This window comes from Schistosoma mansoni, chromosome 4, assembly GCF_000237925.1.
Source record: "Schistosoma mansoni strain Puerto Rico chromosome 4, complete genome".
Classification (NCBI taxonomy): Eukaryota; Metazoa; Platyhelminthes; class Trematoda; order Strigeidida; family Schistosomatidae; genus Schistosoma; species Schistosoma mansoni.
Window position 1 is genome coordinate 18,178,293 of NC_031498.1, and position 16,451 is coordinate 18,194,743.

General features: G+C 32.3%; 1 protein-coding gene and 1 non-coding gene across 3 annotated transcripts in view; one reads left to right on the plus strand and one right to left on the minus strand.

Moving 5' to 3' along the window:
• Positions 1-10,079, plus strand: part of Smp_160220.1 (hypothetical protein) — a gene marked incomplete at its 3' end in the record, with an annotated part of 42,852 nt that extends 32,773 nt beyond the window's left edge. For both annotated transcript variants that reach the window (XM_018797039.1, XM_018797040.1), the window contains exons 19-23: positions 439-692; positions 2,321-2,836; positions 5,124-5,273; positions 8,799-9,067; positions 9,956-10,079. In XM_018797039.1, the coding sequence (XP_018652121.1) occupies positions 439-692; positions 2,321-2,836; positions 5,124-5,273; positions 8,799-9,067; positions 9,956-10,079 (1,313 nt within the window). The remainder of the gene's footprint in view (positions 1-438; positions 693-2,320; positions 2,837-5,123; positions 5,274-8,798; positions 9,068-9,955) is intronic.
• On the minus strand, positions 4,573-4,641 carry Smp_tRNA_01072_Pseudo_TTG.1.1. The gene has a single exon. It is a non-coding gene (tRNA).
• Positions 10,080-16,451: the final 6,372 nt, after the last annotated feature.

Below are 16,451 nucleotides of genomic sequence, written 5' to 3' on the forward strand. Positions count from 1 at the left end.
TAATCAATAAAACTCGGTAAATCTTGTTTCTCACAGTATCACTATGGTTACGACCTATCAAACACTATATGTAATCATTAAAATATGTACACGCATACCAGTTGTATACAAAGTAAAGTCAGGTTATTTAGTTCTTTTTATTAAGATTGGAAGTAAAAATGGTGGTAAATTTTGAATGGAAACATTAAAATAAATGTATAGTAGAAAAAAGTCTATTGTTTGAACGGTATTAATTTTTTTTGTTTAAAATTGTAGGTTTAAACAATCTCAGATTATATAATGGAACGTGATTTTATTCCCAAATTTTACCGATATTTGTCCATATTTCAACTTCATTTGTTTCTAGTGGTTGTTCAGTTTTTTATAGAAAGGATTCAGATCTAAATTTATTACTTTCATTATAGAATGGTTCCGTTGTTGTTAATTTGTTTATTTTAGGTTTGATCACCCGATTAATATGGATTTATCCATCCTGGAAACAATCATCTGTCAATCAATTTTATAAGAAATCACAATTTCATGTTGGTTTAGCTCAAATAAACTTAGTGGAAGATGATGACGATAATAATAAAAATAATACGGCTACTACTAATAGTAATACTGGCTTGGATGCTAATTTTCCATCAAGAATTACAACTTTTTGTTTATGTAATCCGGCTGAAAACTTTTGCAGTTTACCGTTGCTACCCTCAGTATGTTATTCGCGTGTATAGAAGTAAATTTCTTGTGGCAAGTTTTTGTTCAGCATAGATTGTTGTTTGCCCATATTCTCTGGTTGCTCTATAACTCTTACAATTCTCAGATTTATTTGATTTAGTACTTCGATGTGCTTCCCATGGTGTGTTAATTAATTCTTAGACAAAATGGTACAACTTATCGACTAGTACTTGAAACAGTCTGTAGTTAATAAACTGCGTTTTTTTTTACCTATCAATACGTGTGATATGCTCTCGTCGATTGTATTCTAATCTTACAATGTATTAGGTGGTTACAAGCTTTTTGGTCTAAAACTCTAGACTTAGGTTTTACGCTAGTTGAAACCCGTCGTTAAAAACAGTAATCTTGAAGAAACCTGAGCTTTGAACCCGTGTCACTAATCCTGATAGTCTTGGATGTACCCAATGAACTACACAAACCGCAACTGACGTTTTGTAGGTCTGAGACACGTTAATTGATCAGTGAGTTGTAACCGATGTCACGTTTGTCTAGCTCTTAGTACTAATTGAATGCTATTGATCGAGTTACCTTGTGACCACTGATCCAAGTGACTCAATGTTTCGTTTATTATGTCCAGATTCCAACTTAATTGACATAATTCGATCAATACTAGTTATTAAATAAACACAACATTGGACACTACTCAGTGATCAATCAATCTTATATTAATTCAATTCTATAGAAATTTATTGCGAAACATTATTCTACACTTATAAATGATCTCTGAATGAGTATAACCTATGATGTTATTATCTTTAGATGAAATTTTTCCTTCATGAATTCAAATTTCAATCATTATCTTTAAATGTAACTATATGTACATTTAGTCTAGTTAGATTTCAAATCGGCGAACATATCTATACTATCAATGTTTATTTTGAAATAAGCACAACAATGTCAGACTTCATTTATTAGGTTTATCTCCTTGTTACTTATGAGGATCGGTACTTAGTTATTGAATTACAGATTTTATTTCTCTTATTGTAACCCTATATATTTCGTGTGACAAGCGGTGCTGTCAATTGGTGATGATAATATGTTCTTTAACAATGATATATTATTTAAAACTTGAGATATCGCAAACAGTGCGCTTTGTAACCCCTTAGAAATGCACCTCATAGAGTTCTAATGGAATTAAACCCACAACTATAAGCCTTCATAATAAGACCAGTGTTAGTTAGTGACTAACCACGTGATAATTCTCTCGAATGTTAAGTAGGAAGTCGTGACTTTTAAAGCCAATTACAATTAAAGTGTTTACTAATAACTCAGTTATAAAACCGTATGTTAGTTGCGCCGTCTCGAAATGTATCAAGCTATAAAATGTAATCGCTTGAATGTATATTCAGTTTTCGTATGGTTTTGGACTTACTTTGATACCAGAAGGTTATGTATTTGATTTCATACTCAATAGAGTAAATATTTAGTTTTTGGGTTTCCACTTCTTATCTTTCTGTCATCAAACTATAATGCAAATTAGCTTCTAACAACTAATTTTTATCAGTTAATGAGTTAAGATTTAGTTCGGTATGAAAAAATACTCTATTAAGTATTGTGTAATATAGTCCATTTACTTTTTGTAATACAACAATTTGATTTTCAGTCAACGATTCATATACCAAGGCAATCTTGTTCAGTGGCTAACAGTTTTATTTATGAAGAAATGGTTGATTTAATGGCTGAATCAATTTTATCTCAAGGTGGAAATGAACGTTCGACAAAGGATTTAATTTATTTGTTTTCGCTTGAATCATATTTTCAATCAGACAAATCAACGCTATCCAAAAAATCATCATCACCACCATCTCATACTTCATCATTTCATAATAAACGAACTGTGTGGATTGATAATCTATTCATATTACACATAGATATGAATTATTTTATTGAATCTATTACAACAGTGAATAAAACACCATCTGATTTATCTTCTTGGTTTATTGATTATCTTCGTATAAATTCATTGAATGACAGTAGTGTAAATTTCAGCACAATTGAGCCTCTACTGAAGAATGATTACCCAAGTTCACATAAGAACGCTAATCATATTGTTGACAATAAAGATAATAACAATAATGGCAATCACATTCCAACTGTACCAGCTTTAATAATTCATCAGGTTTGTTTAACTTGTAATCAGAAATTTGGAAAATGCTTAACTTCTGGATTGTTTTTTATTGAGAAAAAGGTGTAAATCATCCGACAAATAAAAGTTTAAACACTCAACTCTTATCCACATTGTTTATATTCAGGCTAGTAGTACTACTCGAGTGTTAGTGAAATGCGATAGGAGTCGAAGTCTTTAGATATTAAGTCATTGCTCCATACGTTGCGTAATCAGGACTCCGAACCAATGTCAATGAATGCACTAATCACTCATAAGTTTTCTTCAATCTTATTCTTATTGTCGAACCACATTGATCATTTCATTGTTGCTTATGCAGAAATTGTTTGTGGTATCGACATATTGCGTCTAGTTAACTGTCGTTTTAATTGTTAATCCCATAAACTAAGGGGTTGAAACCATCTAATGGGCGTCAGATATGGATAATGATCATAACTGGTTCAATATACGAATAACCTTCATTATGAAAAATATTCATATTGTATTTATAGTAGTGACCTATCTTTTTCGATACCTCTTTAGAATAATACCATACCTAAGACAAATTAGTACCGTATTATTAGAAAATCTTGATCTCAGACTTTTGGTAGTCTCTATCTTTGAAGTTGTGTTGAACAGTAGCTTGTTCCATCAGTTTACAATTAACATAGAGTAGTGAACAAGACTAAATTAAGTGAAAGAGGACTGTAGAAGTTTAGAGCATCGGTGGTTAGTAACATAACGATAATATTTTAAATCTGTCTTTGTAAATTTTTATTTGGTGAACTGTTGGAAATTATGAAACTCAGTTATTCTGTTTATCGTTCATGTTTGGTGCACTGTAACACTGAGAAATTATTACCATAGATTAAACTGATTAAGATTTCTCGGCGATCACGATACATTTTGACAGAAGTCCATTTCAGAACACGTTTCAGACCCTAATGAATTTATGATAGAGGGTGAATAATGTTCTAACCATTTTGCTAACTAACTGCCGTTTGAGATGTGTACCGAAATATTTAGACTCATTTGTGTAAATGTACTGTGTGTTATACAAGACTCACACTTATTGCTACCTGAGGTATGAATAAGCTGGAAGAAAACCAGGAGCAACCAACCTGAGACGTGCCATCAGTTCACGAAGTTACTAACTTTCAGATCAAAGCTTGTTGATCGGAGCAGACTACTTGATTGAAATGAGTCTGATAATCCCGACCAGTAGTTGGAGACGTTGGCTAACATGATCAAGAATTGGTCGTTTTAGAGCAGATGGATTTTCTCTCTGTTTCACACCTAAGTCTTGAGTTTCAGTATTCTTTCATGCACACTTTCTTTTCGAACCATAGTATCATTTTTCGTACTCACTATCACTGACACTAACATTATTCTCACTCTTGCTATCAGTTTAGGTAAGTTCTTTTCATCCTGATGTGGTAATGGTAACTATAACATGCCCACTTCTACCAGACTTTTTTTAATTTTAACTAACTAGGTGGGGGAGTTGAGATTATATTTATTGGTAACTACCATAGAAAAAACTGATTACACAATTATGAAACAATTTTGATAAATTGAACGTGTTGGATAAAATATATATTTGTATAATCAGTGCAAGTATGTGACACAATTATTCTTACTAAGCCGTAGTTAAGCAAAGATGGATAGTGGCTAGCAGTGGAATCCAGGACGCGCGTTTCGTCCTATTTGGGACTCGTCAGCTGGATGTACCTGCGTCTCAGAGTTGATGTTGACTCTGGGACTCGAACCCAGTACCTTTCGCTTCAAACGACATCGCGTTATCCACTCGGCCACTGAGTCCTGATTAGAGACTGACCAGTTGCAGTACTAACACATCGATGGGAAGATTCAAACAAACAATACTAAATGAATTTATGTCGTAGTTAGTTTAAAAACCTCTTTTCTTCTATACACCAAGGTCATATAAGTACTACTTGATGTAAATGATCTTTCCAAAGTGGGGTAAAAGTCACGCTTTGTTGTTGTTGTCGCTTTTCTTTGTTATCATTATTTCCAGTACTTTAAAAACGTGAGAAAAAATTACGATCGTAAAAGCAATTAATTATTATTTTTCTTGTTTACATTACAGTACACTATGCTATTAAAAGACGTGTATAATAAATTATCATATTTATCATTAGCTGAACATGATCATTTAATTAATAATATTAATCAATTTATTAGTTCAATGCTTCTTTTTATAACTACACATGATCCGAATCTGTTATCATACTGGTCAAATCAATCATTGATATCTAGTACATCTTGTTGTTATTTAAAGCCTTCTATTGAATTACTTTCATTAAATTTAAATGAAAATATAAATGTTTTTAATCAATGGAAAGATAAATATCGGATAGCATTTTATTATCTTGATAATTATTGTTCACATTCGGATGCAATGATTGATGTTTTATTAAATAAACCGACAGTAAGTGGTAGTCTATTTTTATTCTTAAGATGAAATTTAGTTTCCGTTAATATGAAATAATTGCCCTGCATTTTTTTGTTTACCTTAGTAGCTCAATTGTTTTCGTTGATGTATTTAACTATGAGATCCAGAGTTTAAATTTTTGTATATTTACTCCAGTTTTGAGTAGACAGTTTGTATTATTCGGTTTTATATAATGTCTGTACATAGTATAACAAGTATAATCGACAAATTAAATAAACCTCCACAAAAGGTTCTACTAAACTATGCTAGTCCCTGATGTTCTAGTGAGAATGCGTGACCGGTAGTGTTTGGATTGTAAAACAGTTGTTATCAATGGGGTTGGTCACAAATTAATTGAAGTTGAATTTACCATTGGGAGGCTAGCTGGTGTGACTGTAATGTTTAGGCGTTAGCCACGAAACTGGGATGCCATGAGTTGGATTTCTGGCTGCTTCTAGTTGTTCACTTCTAAAGAGTTCAATGCTATTACGAAACCAAAGTTTATGGCTCCCTAGATTTTGGTTTTATCTCAACTGAGATCAATCTGCAACGAATACAGTTCAGAAATTAAATTAGTATCCTCAAACTGTTATCAAACTAAATCGTATCATTTACAAAAGGCAGTTATTACATTATATGAAGCATTGATAAATATCAGTTCGATTTTTATTGTTTATCTGAAGAAACTGTTAGATATCTTATTTAATTAGCACGAAAATTTATACAGAAATTACTAATCAATTTACTTAGAAATACATTTCATCGTGTTAAAAAAGGTAATTACCCAAATATTTATAAAACGTTGATCTAATCAAAGAAATCATCCAGCTATTAAACTTACCAATGAAGAGGAGAAAGATAACAATATAGCTCCCCTTGATTTCCTGCTTTCTAGAAGGCTAGATGGTCCCATAGAAAGAAATTTATTTCGAAAGAATAAATGGACTGATTAAAATACTTACTTTCATAGCTTACACATCTTCAGTATAAAATAAATCTGGTTAAATTTCTCAACCAAGGAATCAAACTATTATATTCTGAGGATAGTGTAGATGGTATAAAAGGTAAACTAAAGAATACATTACGAAATATTGACTATTCAGATAATTTCGTCAAATGTATCTATCAGAAAGGACAAAAAGAACATATTCCGACATGACCAGCAAGACGACCTTTTGTCTAAACCTCGACTTTAAAAGGGGACACAGCGAGTGATATTTTAACACGTTGACTCAAAAGATCTGTTGAATGGACAGTTCACACCGCTAATTTACATGTAATCTCAAATAAACTAGTACTTGCACAACAAATCAATAATAGGTTACCGATGATGGGCTCTTCTACGCGTGTTTATTAAGTTAACTGCTCCTGTGGTGATACTTACATAGGCCGTATTCAGAGGGTTTTATCCTTGAGTAGTCATGAACTCCAGAAAACATAACTTATGTATCCAAAAAAAGTATGTTTGGCCTCTGTGTTTACCTTGGTGCACGACTAGATCACTATATGGATAGACTGGATATTATTAATCCCTTACCCTCCTCAATTCCTTTAGTATTTATATCTTTCTTAATCTATACATTCATCTTTCTCAACTCGCATAAATTTCTTATCATATCTACCTAGACAGCACTTCTCTTATTATATTCTCTATTCACACGAAGTTATTATTATTATTATTATCTCCATTAACGAAATGAAACTCTCGTATTGATTTTATTCACACGATCTATTTTATTACTATTATGTTGATGATAACTTGACATCTTATAATGAGTTTTTTGGTCTTTGGTAAGTGACATTTCCAATTTTATTTATGACCTTTGTTAGTTAACGGTAACATTTACAGTTTCCGTAGTCAGTGGTCTAGAGATCAGACATTCGAGCGCAAGATCGAAGGTCCTAGTTTCGATTCCCGTATGCGAGGTTGTGGATACAAATTGCTATGCAGTCCTCATACTAGGACGAAACGCCCGTCTAGTGCTCTCAGGTTTTCAATGACGTTCTAACTTAGGTCGGTTCGTGATTTCAGTAAAGTTTAACAATCTCCACAACCTGTCACTGATAGTCACCAAAATTAACTGGTCAAGGTTCAATATACGTCCCTTTAGTTCATCTGTACTTTGTATTTTGGTTAAATGATACAATGGACATCTCAGAATCAATTAGATGATTTGGAATTCGCAGATGACCTAGCCCTCCTATCCCATACACACGAACAAATACAGACGAAGACAACTAATGTAGCAACGGTCTCTGCATCAATAAGCCTTAACATACACAAAAGAAAAAGAAAAATTCTCTAATACAGCACGGGAGAACGCCAACCCAATCACACTCGATGGTGAAATCCTGGAAGAGGTGAAAACATTCACGTACCTGGGAAGCATCATTGATAAACAAGGAGGATCGGATGCAGACATAAAGGTGAGCATTGGCAAAGCAAAGACCTCATTCCTACAATCGAAGAACATATGGACCTCAAAACAACCGTCTGTCAAGCAATATCAAAGTGAGAATCTTCAATACAAATGTCAAGACAGTTCTACTGTACGGAGCTGAAACGTGGAGAACTACTACATCCATCGTCAAGAAGGTTCAAGTATTTATAAACAGTTGTTTACGCAAAATACTCAACATTCAGTGGCTGGATACTATCAGCAACAGCCTCTTGTGGGAAGGACAAACCAGCCTCCTGCTGAAGAGTAAATTAGGAAAGGACGTTGGAAGTGGATCGGACATACATTAGGGCAATCACCAATGTGCATTACAAGGCAAGCGCTAACTTGAAATCCGGAAGGGAAGCGGAAAAGTGGAAGTCCGAAGAACAGCAACAACCTACTGTGGGGGAGAACAAACGAGATTTCAGCGGAGAAAGAAATCATGAAGAAGCACTTGAAGTGAATAGGACACACTTTGAGAATATCACCCGATTGCGTCACAAGGCAAGCCCTCAAATGGAATCCTGAAGGCCAAAGGAAAAGAGAAATACCAAAGAATACATTACTCCGAGAAATGGAGACAGATGTGAGAAGAATGTACAAAAGTGGGATAGAACTAGAAAGGAAGGTCCAGGAAAGAGTGGGTTGGAGAATGCTGGTCGGCGCCCCATGCTTCATTGGGAGTAACAGGCGTAAGTACGTAAGTAAAGAACACAATGCATAGGGAATCGGAAATAGACATGAAAAGAATGAGTAGCAACTAGAAAGAACTGGAAAGGATTGCCCAGGAGAGAGTTGTATAGAGGATGCTGGTGGGCAGCCTATGCTCCTCCACGATGAGGTAACAGGCGTAAGTAAGTAAGGACATCTGATGGCATACTTCAAATTCAACGCTATTGATTGTCTTAGTTATTATCAGCATAAACCTATCCATTCAGAGGTCATATTTGCGATATCATTTGCTACTGACTTTGTCTTAAATTATTTCGTCGTTTTTGCATAATTTTGCATGAACCTAATCTTATTTACGTTTTTGTTTTCTATGTATGAATTATTATTCATATTTTTATTTTGTTTAAAGATTATGGTTGGTGCGAAAAAAGAATTATCAAGATTATGGAGTTGGTTATGTAAATTGAATGCAGTTACATTAAAATTCATTAGTCAATTTGTAGTCTGTACCTATCAAAATGGGAATCATATACAATCAATTGGTTTGTGTAATCGTGAAAAATCCTCATTAATTTCATTTGATGAAATGCCTAAAGTTCAAAGAAGTCCTTTTACGCTATATACATTACAAAGTATCATCACGTATTTACCTCGTCCATTATCTGTGAATTTAGTAATGTAAGTGGATAAAATTTACTTAAATTAATTAAGTTTAAGTAATTTATGTGTTAGTGTATCCGTAGAATTCTCGAATATTTCTCAGTTAATTTACCTTGGTGATAAAATCCTCTTGACTGTAATAATTGGTGTTGAAGTCTTCAACTAAAAGGTTGACATTGAAGTTGTTACATGTCACAGAATAATTAATTTTGACTATCTTCAAGTAAATATTACTTATTTATTTTCTTGATCGGTAGAGTGAAATTCTAATCTAGTTACTACCCAGTGTTTGCTATTAAACAACTATAAATAAAACCCCTTACACATTTTGTTGTTTACTTTTTGTCAATTTAATTGAATTACAGATAAAATTTCGCAATATAGCGAAATGTATTGGTATTTACCTTTCAGTTACAATATTTCACCAAAGCTACATGAAGAAAGTAAACGGAATCATTAAAAGATTGGTAAAAAATAAAACTGTGGTTGAGATAATGTTTGGGCTAGTGGTCTGCAATAAGTTCTAATTACGAACGATTGAGATCGTCTCTGATGTGAACAGGATACAATGTGAACTAAATGGATCGAGTGGATGACACATCATCTCGAAAATTGTCCTTAATGCAGTGATCAATATAAAAATATGAATTAGAAAAACCCAGGACCTGGGTTTGAAACTCGCGAAGGCGGGATCGTGGATGCCCACTGCTGAGGAGTCCCACAAGAGGGCGAAACGGCCGTCCAGTGCTTCCGGGTTTTCCACGGTTGCCTATCTTCAATTGACTCATAATCTTGACTATTTAAAATTACTAAAATCTCCACAAACCCCCCCTTGTGTCACGTGTTTTTGTCAGTTTATATCTAACTGATTATTCTTTTACATTTTTTTCGCAATCTCTTTATTAGGCATCCATCATGGGAACAAATTATTCATCAAATGCATCTGTCTACTGAATTGTGCAATATGCTCAATGAATATATTCTAAATAAACAGGATAACCATCTTTCGCGGGGGAAGAACAAGAAGTAAAAGGATGGAAAGTAAATGAAAAGTCAACTTATTGCAATAATTTATATCTAGTCAATTTGATTTTTTTTTGTTACTTCTTTATAAAAAATACAGATATAATTCATTATTATCAATAGATCATTAAATTCCTTTCGCCAATCCATTAAAAATAAAATAATTATACTTTGTTTAAATATTATCATTTCAATATATTTATTATATAGATAGGTATGTGCCTTTTAGTCTCTTACTGATGCTCTTCATATTGTACTCACAATCATTTTATGTGTAAAAAAGAGTACACATATACATATATCAATGTTGGAGATTCTCTTTAATGATTTTTATTTTAAATGTACACTTACCTTTTTAGTTTATTGTTAACTTAACAGTTTTTTGTTTGTTTGTTTTTGGATGTATTTTGTTTATACGTTATGTAATTTAGTTATTCATCTGTGCAATTTAATTTCTTAGTTATTATGTTATGATTTATTATTTAATTTATATAACTATCAACTAATAAGCTATGTGTTCTTAATCTATTCTAACTTTAAAGATGTTGGATAGTTTTAATATCAAAATTACTGTCAACTAGTGACATATTCAAATATACACATTTAAAAAAAGATAACTTACAATATATGTATACAGTGACAAATAGATACCTGGATAGGACTTCATTAAAATGTAATTGGTTGGTCTATACTTTGAAATATTAACCGTTTATTGACTTCTGCCTGAGTTCATAATCACTTCACTTCTATCGAATGAATTAGTTGGATTGTAAGTATTTACATATAATTAACAGATCTGACATTTTGACAGGTTTTGCTTTCTTTTACGAAATTTTTAAGATTATTTAAACAAACTTCTAGTTTGTAAGCTGGCTTGTGTAAACATTTAACTTGGGACATATTATAAAATTTTAAAGAATTCAACTTTTAAAAAAATCATTGTTTATTTCTTTTCTCGATTTATATTTTTATTTATTTATTTAAACACATAAATATTGGTACAAGGAAGCACCAGATACATATGCGCCACACAAATATCATTTGATTTGTGTGAAGTCTGTGATACTGCTCAGGTGCCCAAACTGAAGCAAGTGGTTTTCTCAGGGGGCCACACCCGGAGTCTTTGACCTAAAGGTCTGATCCACAAGGCAGTGGAGCATCATAAGGAGATGCAGTCCCATGGTAGCCGGTGACCAACAATTGATTCATACTCCTTTTGTTTCTTCAGGATACTGGAGCCCATGTGCACCATTGGTTTGAAATCAGGGTTTCCCAACTCCCCCTAGGTGGACTTTCCGTGTCCACCAACCCGGTTAAAGCGCCGGACATTCGCTTTTCGTCCTCTGAATTTAGTAAAAAACAACGGTCGCGCCACGAGAAGGCAGTGAGTAGGACTTCCCTGGCAGAGACTATATACGCGTGGTCATATGAGAGGATTTCGAGAGGGAGAGCGGACTCTCTTCACTCTCGGCCGTACCAGGGCGTTTGAGGGCCTTTTCTCGATTAGTTGGTTTATGTTAGATATCCACTTTAAAGTAAACTGAATAATTAAAATATTTTAGATTGAGATAACTTTAATTCGTTCTGTGGTAGCAGCTTCGCAAATAACTTTTAATGATTAAAAAAATATGAGGAAAGTGAAAACTTTCGTAACTATCTTACGAATTATTGATTTATATACATTTATTAATCAACTAGACTATTGTATCTACATGTTCCTGGTATTCTAGACATTCATTAAACACAATAACCATTGCCATCATTTCACTATTCTTTAATTATTACTTAGCGATTATTCACTATTTTCCATTTAATATCACTTCTGGTTTGGTGATGCATAAATTATGGTTTCCTATTTGGAGTTTGATAATTCATGCACATAATTTAAGTGCTTAAGGTTTGGTTGATGCTACATTGATTTGTTGAACTCAGTATTAGAATAGGAAGGAAACGTTATTCCGGGTCATTTGACATTTAGAATAACCGATGTCTTCTTAAAGGTAATCGTTATCGATAGAAGCGTGTAATTGTTCAGGACGATTCATATACGAATAAAGTATTGGGGGGGGGGAAATTACCAAGATTATGATTGGTGAATCTTCTCCAGTGACCGGTCAAGGTCGATAGTATCCACCTCAAAGTCACTCATACTTCGAAAGCAAATTATAATTTCGGATTTTATATGCCAAATTATCATAAATTTTACAGTACTATAACTATTTCATGTTTTCTCCGTGACATTATATTAGTAAATTTTATGTGACTACAAAAGTGATAGCTATTCGTAAAGATAGATATAAAATGGAACTAATACTACTTGTTGTTGTATCACTTTTATTAATAAGAAGTTGAATTGAACAGTTTATCATTTATTCCTACAGTAACCAGTCATTTTCATCAATAATTTCTAAAACAATAGACTATTAGTATTTAAAATTTTGAATTCTAATCTCTTATATGAATGAATGAATTCACATTATCCGAATTGTATTGTTAATGGTTTATTTGATTTCGTTTTTGCATGATACAAATAGTAACCAAATGGAATACACACATTGTTTATTTCTGTATTTTTAGGCGTTATCTTATTTCATATTTACTTTCTATTGTCTTTTAGTTGGTATTATTGTTTCATTCACCTGGAAAGATTCTCCAGTTATTCCAGGTTAAACTGAGTACTGAAATTTTAATATATAGATGTTAAGATGCATGTGACCTTAATTTTAATTTAATAAACAAATTGAGGGAATAAATATAGATTCTTAACGCTTCTTCAAAAGGTTGATAATGATTAATAATATTGGTCCCAATCAGATGATGGTCATTTAGTATTTATAAATTAATATTCGTAATTCATTGTCATGAAAAAATTGTGTATTTATTCATTTTAAATGTATTTTCATTAGGTAAATTGGAACATACCTTCAGTAGATTGTGATAATTCACCGTTCGATGTTCTGTAGGGTGCTAACATACTTTCCGTTTATAAAACGTTAATTATCACTGAAAAATGCAGCATATCAAAGACGAGGGAAGAAGAATGTCATGACTACAACCATGTTGAATGGAAAGTGGAAAATTCTAATACACTGAGTCTTCTAGAAGTCTCATTTAAGCAATACCTATCTGATCAGTAAGACCTGTCTCATGATGTGGCAGTGTGTGACTCTTCAGTATGGGAACTGTAGAGATGGTTTAGCTTAAATGTATCTCTTCTAGGTAATTATACCAATAAAACCACAGAAACTCATGTCGAACTCTAGGACACCTAATGATGTGCTTTTGCTTTGGGAAATAGTAGGTGTACATAATGAAGAGTCATTAACTAAAGACAGTGAACAAATCATCTCATCGATTTTTATAAAAAATATCAAACAAGAGGAAAGCCAATTTACTTTCAAATATGTTCGTAAAATTACAGTAGCTAAAAGAAATTGCGTAGTGATCTGAAGAATGATAAAACCTAATGGAAATAGCTTGAAAATGAAAGTATCACGGTTCATTGTCCATACGACACACATAAAACGTATTAACAATGACTTAATTATGAAGGATTAAAAATTAGAATGGAAATTTAAGCCCATGGTAGATTGGAGATTTTTATATAGTTGCTGTTGAATTTAAGCTTGAATAATTGGAGTGATAAGGTCCTTGTCTCATGTCTGTCTTTGAAATGACTAGTTTGATACTATGGATAATTCTGAAAGGTGACTTTATTGGGATCACTTAACCAAAGTTAATGAAGTGTTCAGGTACTCACTAATTAATTGGTTGATATTCTTATATTTTGATAATAATGCAGGCATATGTTCAGAAATGCGTTTAGAAAGATGTTGCCTTGCACGACTGTTGATTTTGAATAAAAACAAATATAATATTTTTCATGTGTCAAGTGTAATTAGCTTTATAAAAACAAGTAAAGTAAGGGAGTCTTTGAAAGTCAATTTTTCTATTTATTAGCGTTCACCTATTATAAATAATGCCAGTGAATTCTGTATTTTTGATTTCTTAATTTGGTTTCCTTGTTCTAATAAGTTTATATTTTATGCCAGTACTTTTCGTCTATGAAAATAGAAGGACTGTTATTGATAGAAAAGAAGAGAAAGCCGACGTTTTGCACAACTGTTAAACAAGACGATTGAAAAGCTTACCTTGAAACAGATTCGTTTAGAGGTTTATATACTCTAATTCATCTGAATAATTTCTGGAAACATGATTTTGCTTTTTTCTCAGATTCGAACGACAAATAGTCAAAATGTATTTAGTTATTAAGTTTTTATGAAACATTCATTTATTTAACCAATCACTAACCATCTATTGTTTCTATCGTACGAGTTGGCTAGTACGCGTTCGTTTTAGAGTTGTCTTCCTATGATCATGTGAATAAAAATAGGTGTAAGTATTTTAATGACAAGTTTGCTGTTTAAACAGAACACCTGTTTTATTGATGAGGTTAAAGTGGATCAAAAGATTACTATTTGTGTGTTGTTTTATAAACAGCAATTCAAACGGCTCATTTTTTAAAACTAGATATCAATAATCATGCCTAACTGTGCTTTACTGGGCAAGTGATTAAATATTATTTCTTATGATACTAACACAATTTTGACCTATATCATTTGTAAGTATTTTTGAACTACTTGTAAGTAGTACAATCCTTCTAATGTAATGTCACGATTGTTTTCAGGAACATGCTGAACATATGTTCAACGCTAACATACATCCATATCTGAGAAATTTCAAAAACTTTGGGTGTGAAATATCTAGAAGATATTAGATTGATGGTTTTCTAGATGATGTCAGTCCATCATAAAGACTTCTTTTAGATTTAGCACCACTACAAAATTAAAAACACCCGGGGTTTGGTCAACGATTTATTAAGAAAAATAATTTTATTATCAATAATTCGTTAACCAAAGTGCTTTTTATAAATTGGGCATCAAACCACTTAGAGCATCAGCAACAACCGAACAAAATACATTATATTCAGATTCAATCACGATATTCAAGATTAAGTATAATCTTAATAAACAAAGAACAATTGTAGTATATTAATAAAAATCCATTTTTTTTGTCGCATATTTTCTCTAGTTACTTACAACAACATAAAAACAATAATATTAATACTTCAAAACGGGAAAGTATACAAACTTAATACCAGAAAGTTCTGATTAATATTGTAGTTGACTTAGGTGTTGCTTAATAGCAAGACAATAATTATGGAAAGATTAAAATTTCATTCACATATGTGCTTAGTTTTAAGCTAGCAATGTAAATATTTTATAAGATAAACTGGGGAGTGAATAAAAAAAGAAATATATAAATGGAAAGATGCTATAGCTTATGTTATATTAAATACAAAAAAACAGTCGATTAACTATGTAAAGCATAAACAAGAAACAAGGAATTATAGTTAAAAGTGCTGAAAGAAGACATCTTTGGCGCATATTGACAGAAGCTATCTGGATTCATTCTTTACTAAGGAAAGTAGGTTGAAATAAATGAATCCATACTATTCTGATATGATTACTGTTTTTGTTTTATTAAAATTTACAAAAGAGATGAATTGTAAGAAATCTAAGTGTTGATTAAATTCTTCAATTTCTTCAGTAGATTTTAAAGAGTGATTTAGAATGCTCACTGAAACTAAGAATAAATAACCAATTAGAATTGTATGTAGTTATTCTTTTTCGAAATTCTTACTGTTATGTAGTAGCGAAGACATAAGTACGGGTAACTAGATTATCTATATCTATATTCATCTTCTTCATTTTGACATATTGATTATTATTGTATGATTTACTGTTCCTAAGTTATGCTCAGTTTTATTGATTATTGTCTCCCACGCTTACAGCCTCATTTGGCCTGGTTTTGTACAAATATAATTTTCTATTTTATGGTATTGTGTGGTCTGCCTGTCTGGTATATAGATAAAGTATGTTTGAAATAAACGATTCGCATTACAGCAGCTGCTATTGGTGTTTTTGGACTCAAGTGGACGGGTTAGGCGGATAAGGACCAATAAGGACGCTAGATTACTCATATTAATCGAACGTCATTGTCACAGTGTGAAGGTCGTAGAAGGCGTATTCCATTGGTGGATAATTCACGCGGATTACGTCCTTGTTAAATTCGTAAGGTCATAACGAATCAGCGACGACCCTGATCAAGTCATAACAATTGGCTACCGCCTAGGTCAAGTCATAACACTTACATTAACTATTGTATTATCGACTATGTATCTTAATTTACAGCTTTTTCATAGTGACTAATTAGCGGTAGTTATCTTTGAGCAACTTTTATATGATGTTCTTGTTAGACTTATACAAATAAAATAAAAATCAGTTTAAAGAGATGTGGTACACAGCCAATTTTTTCA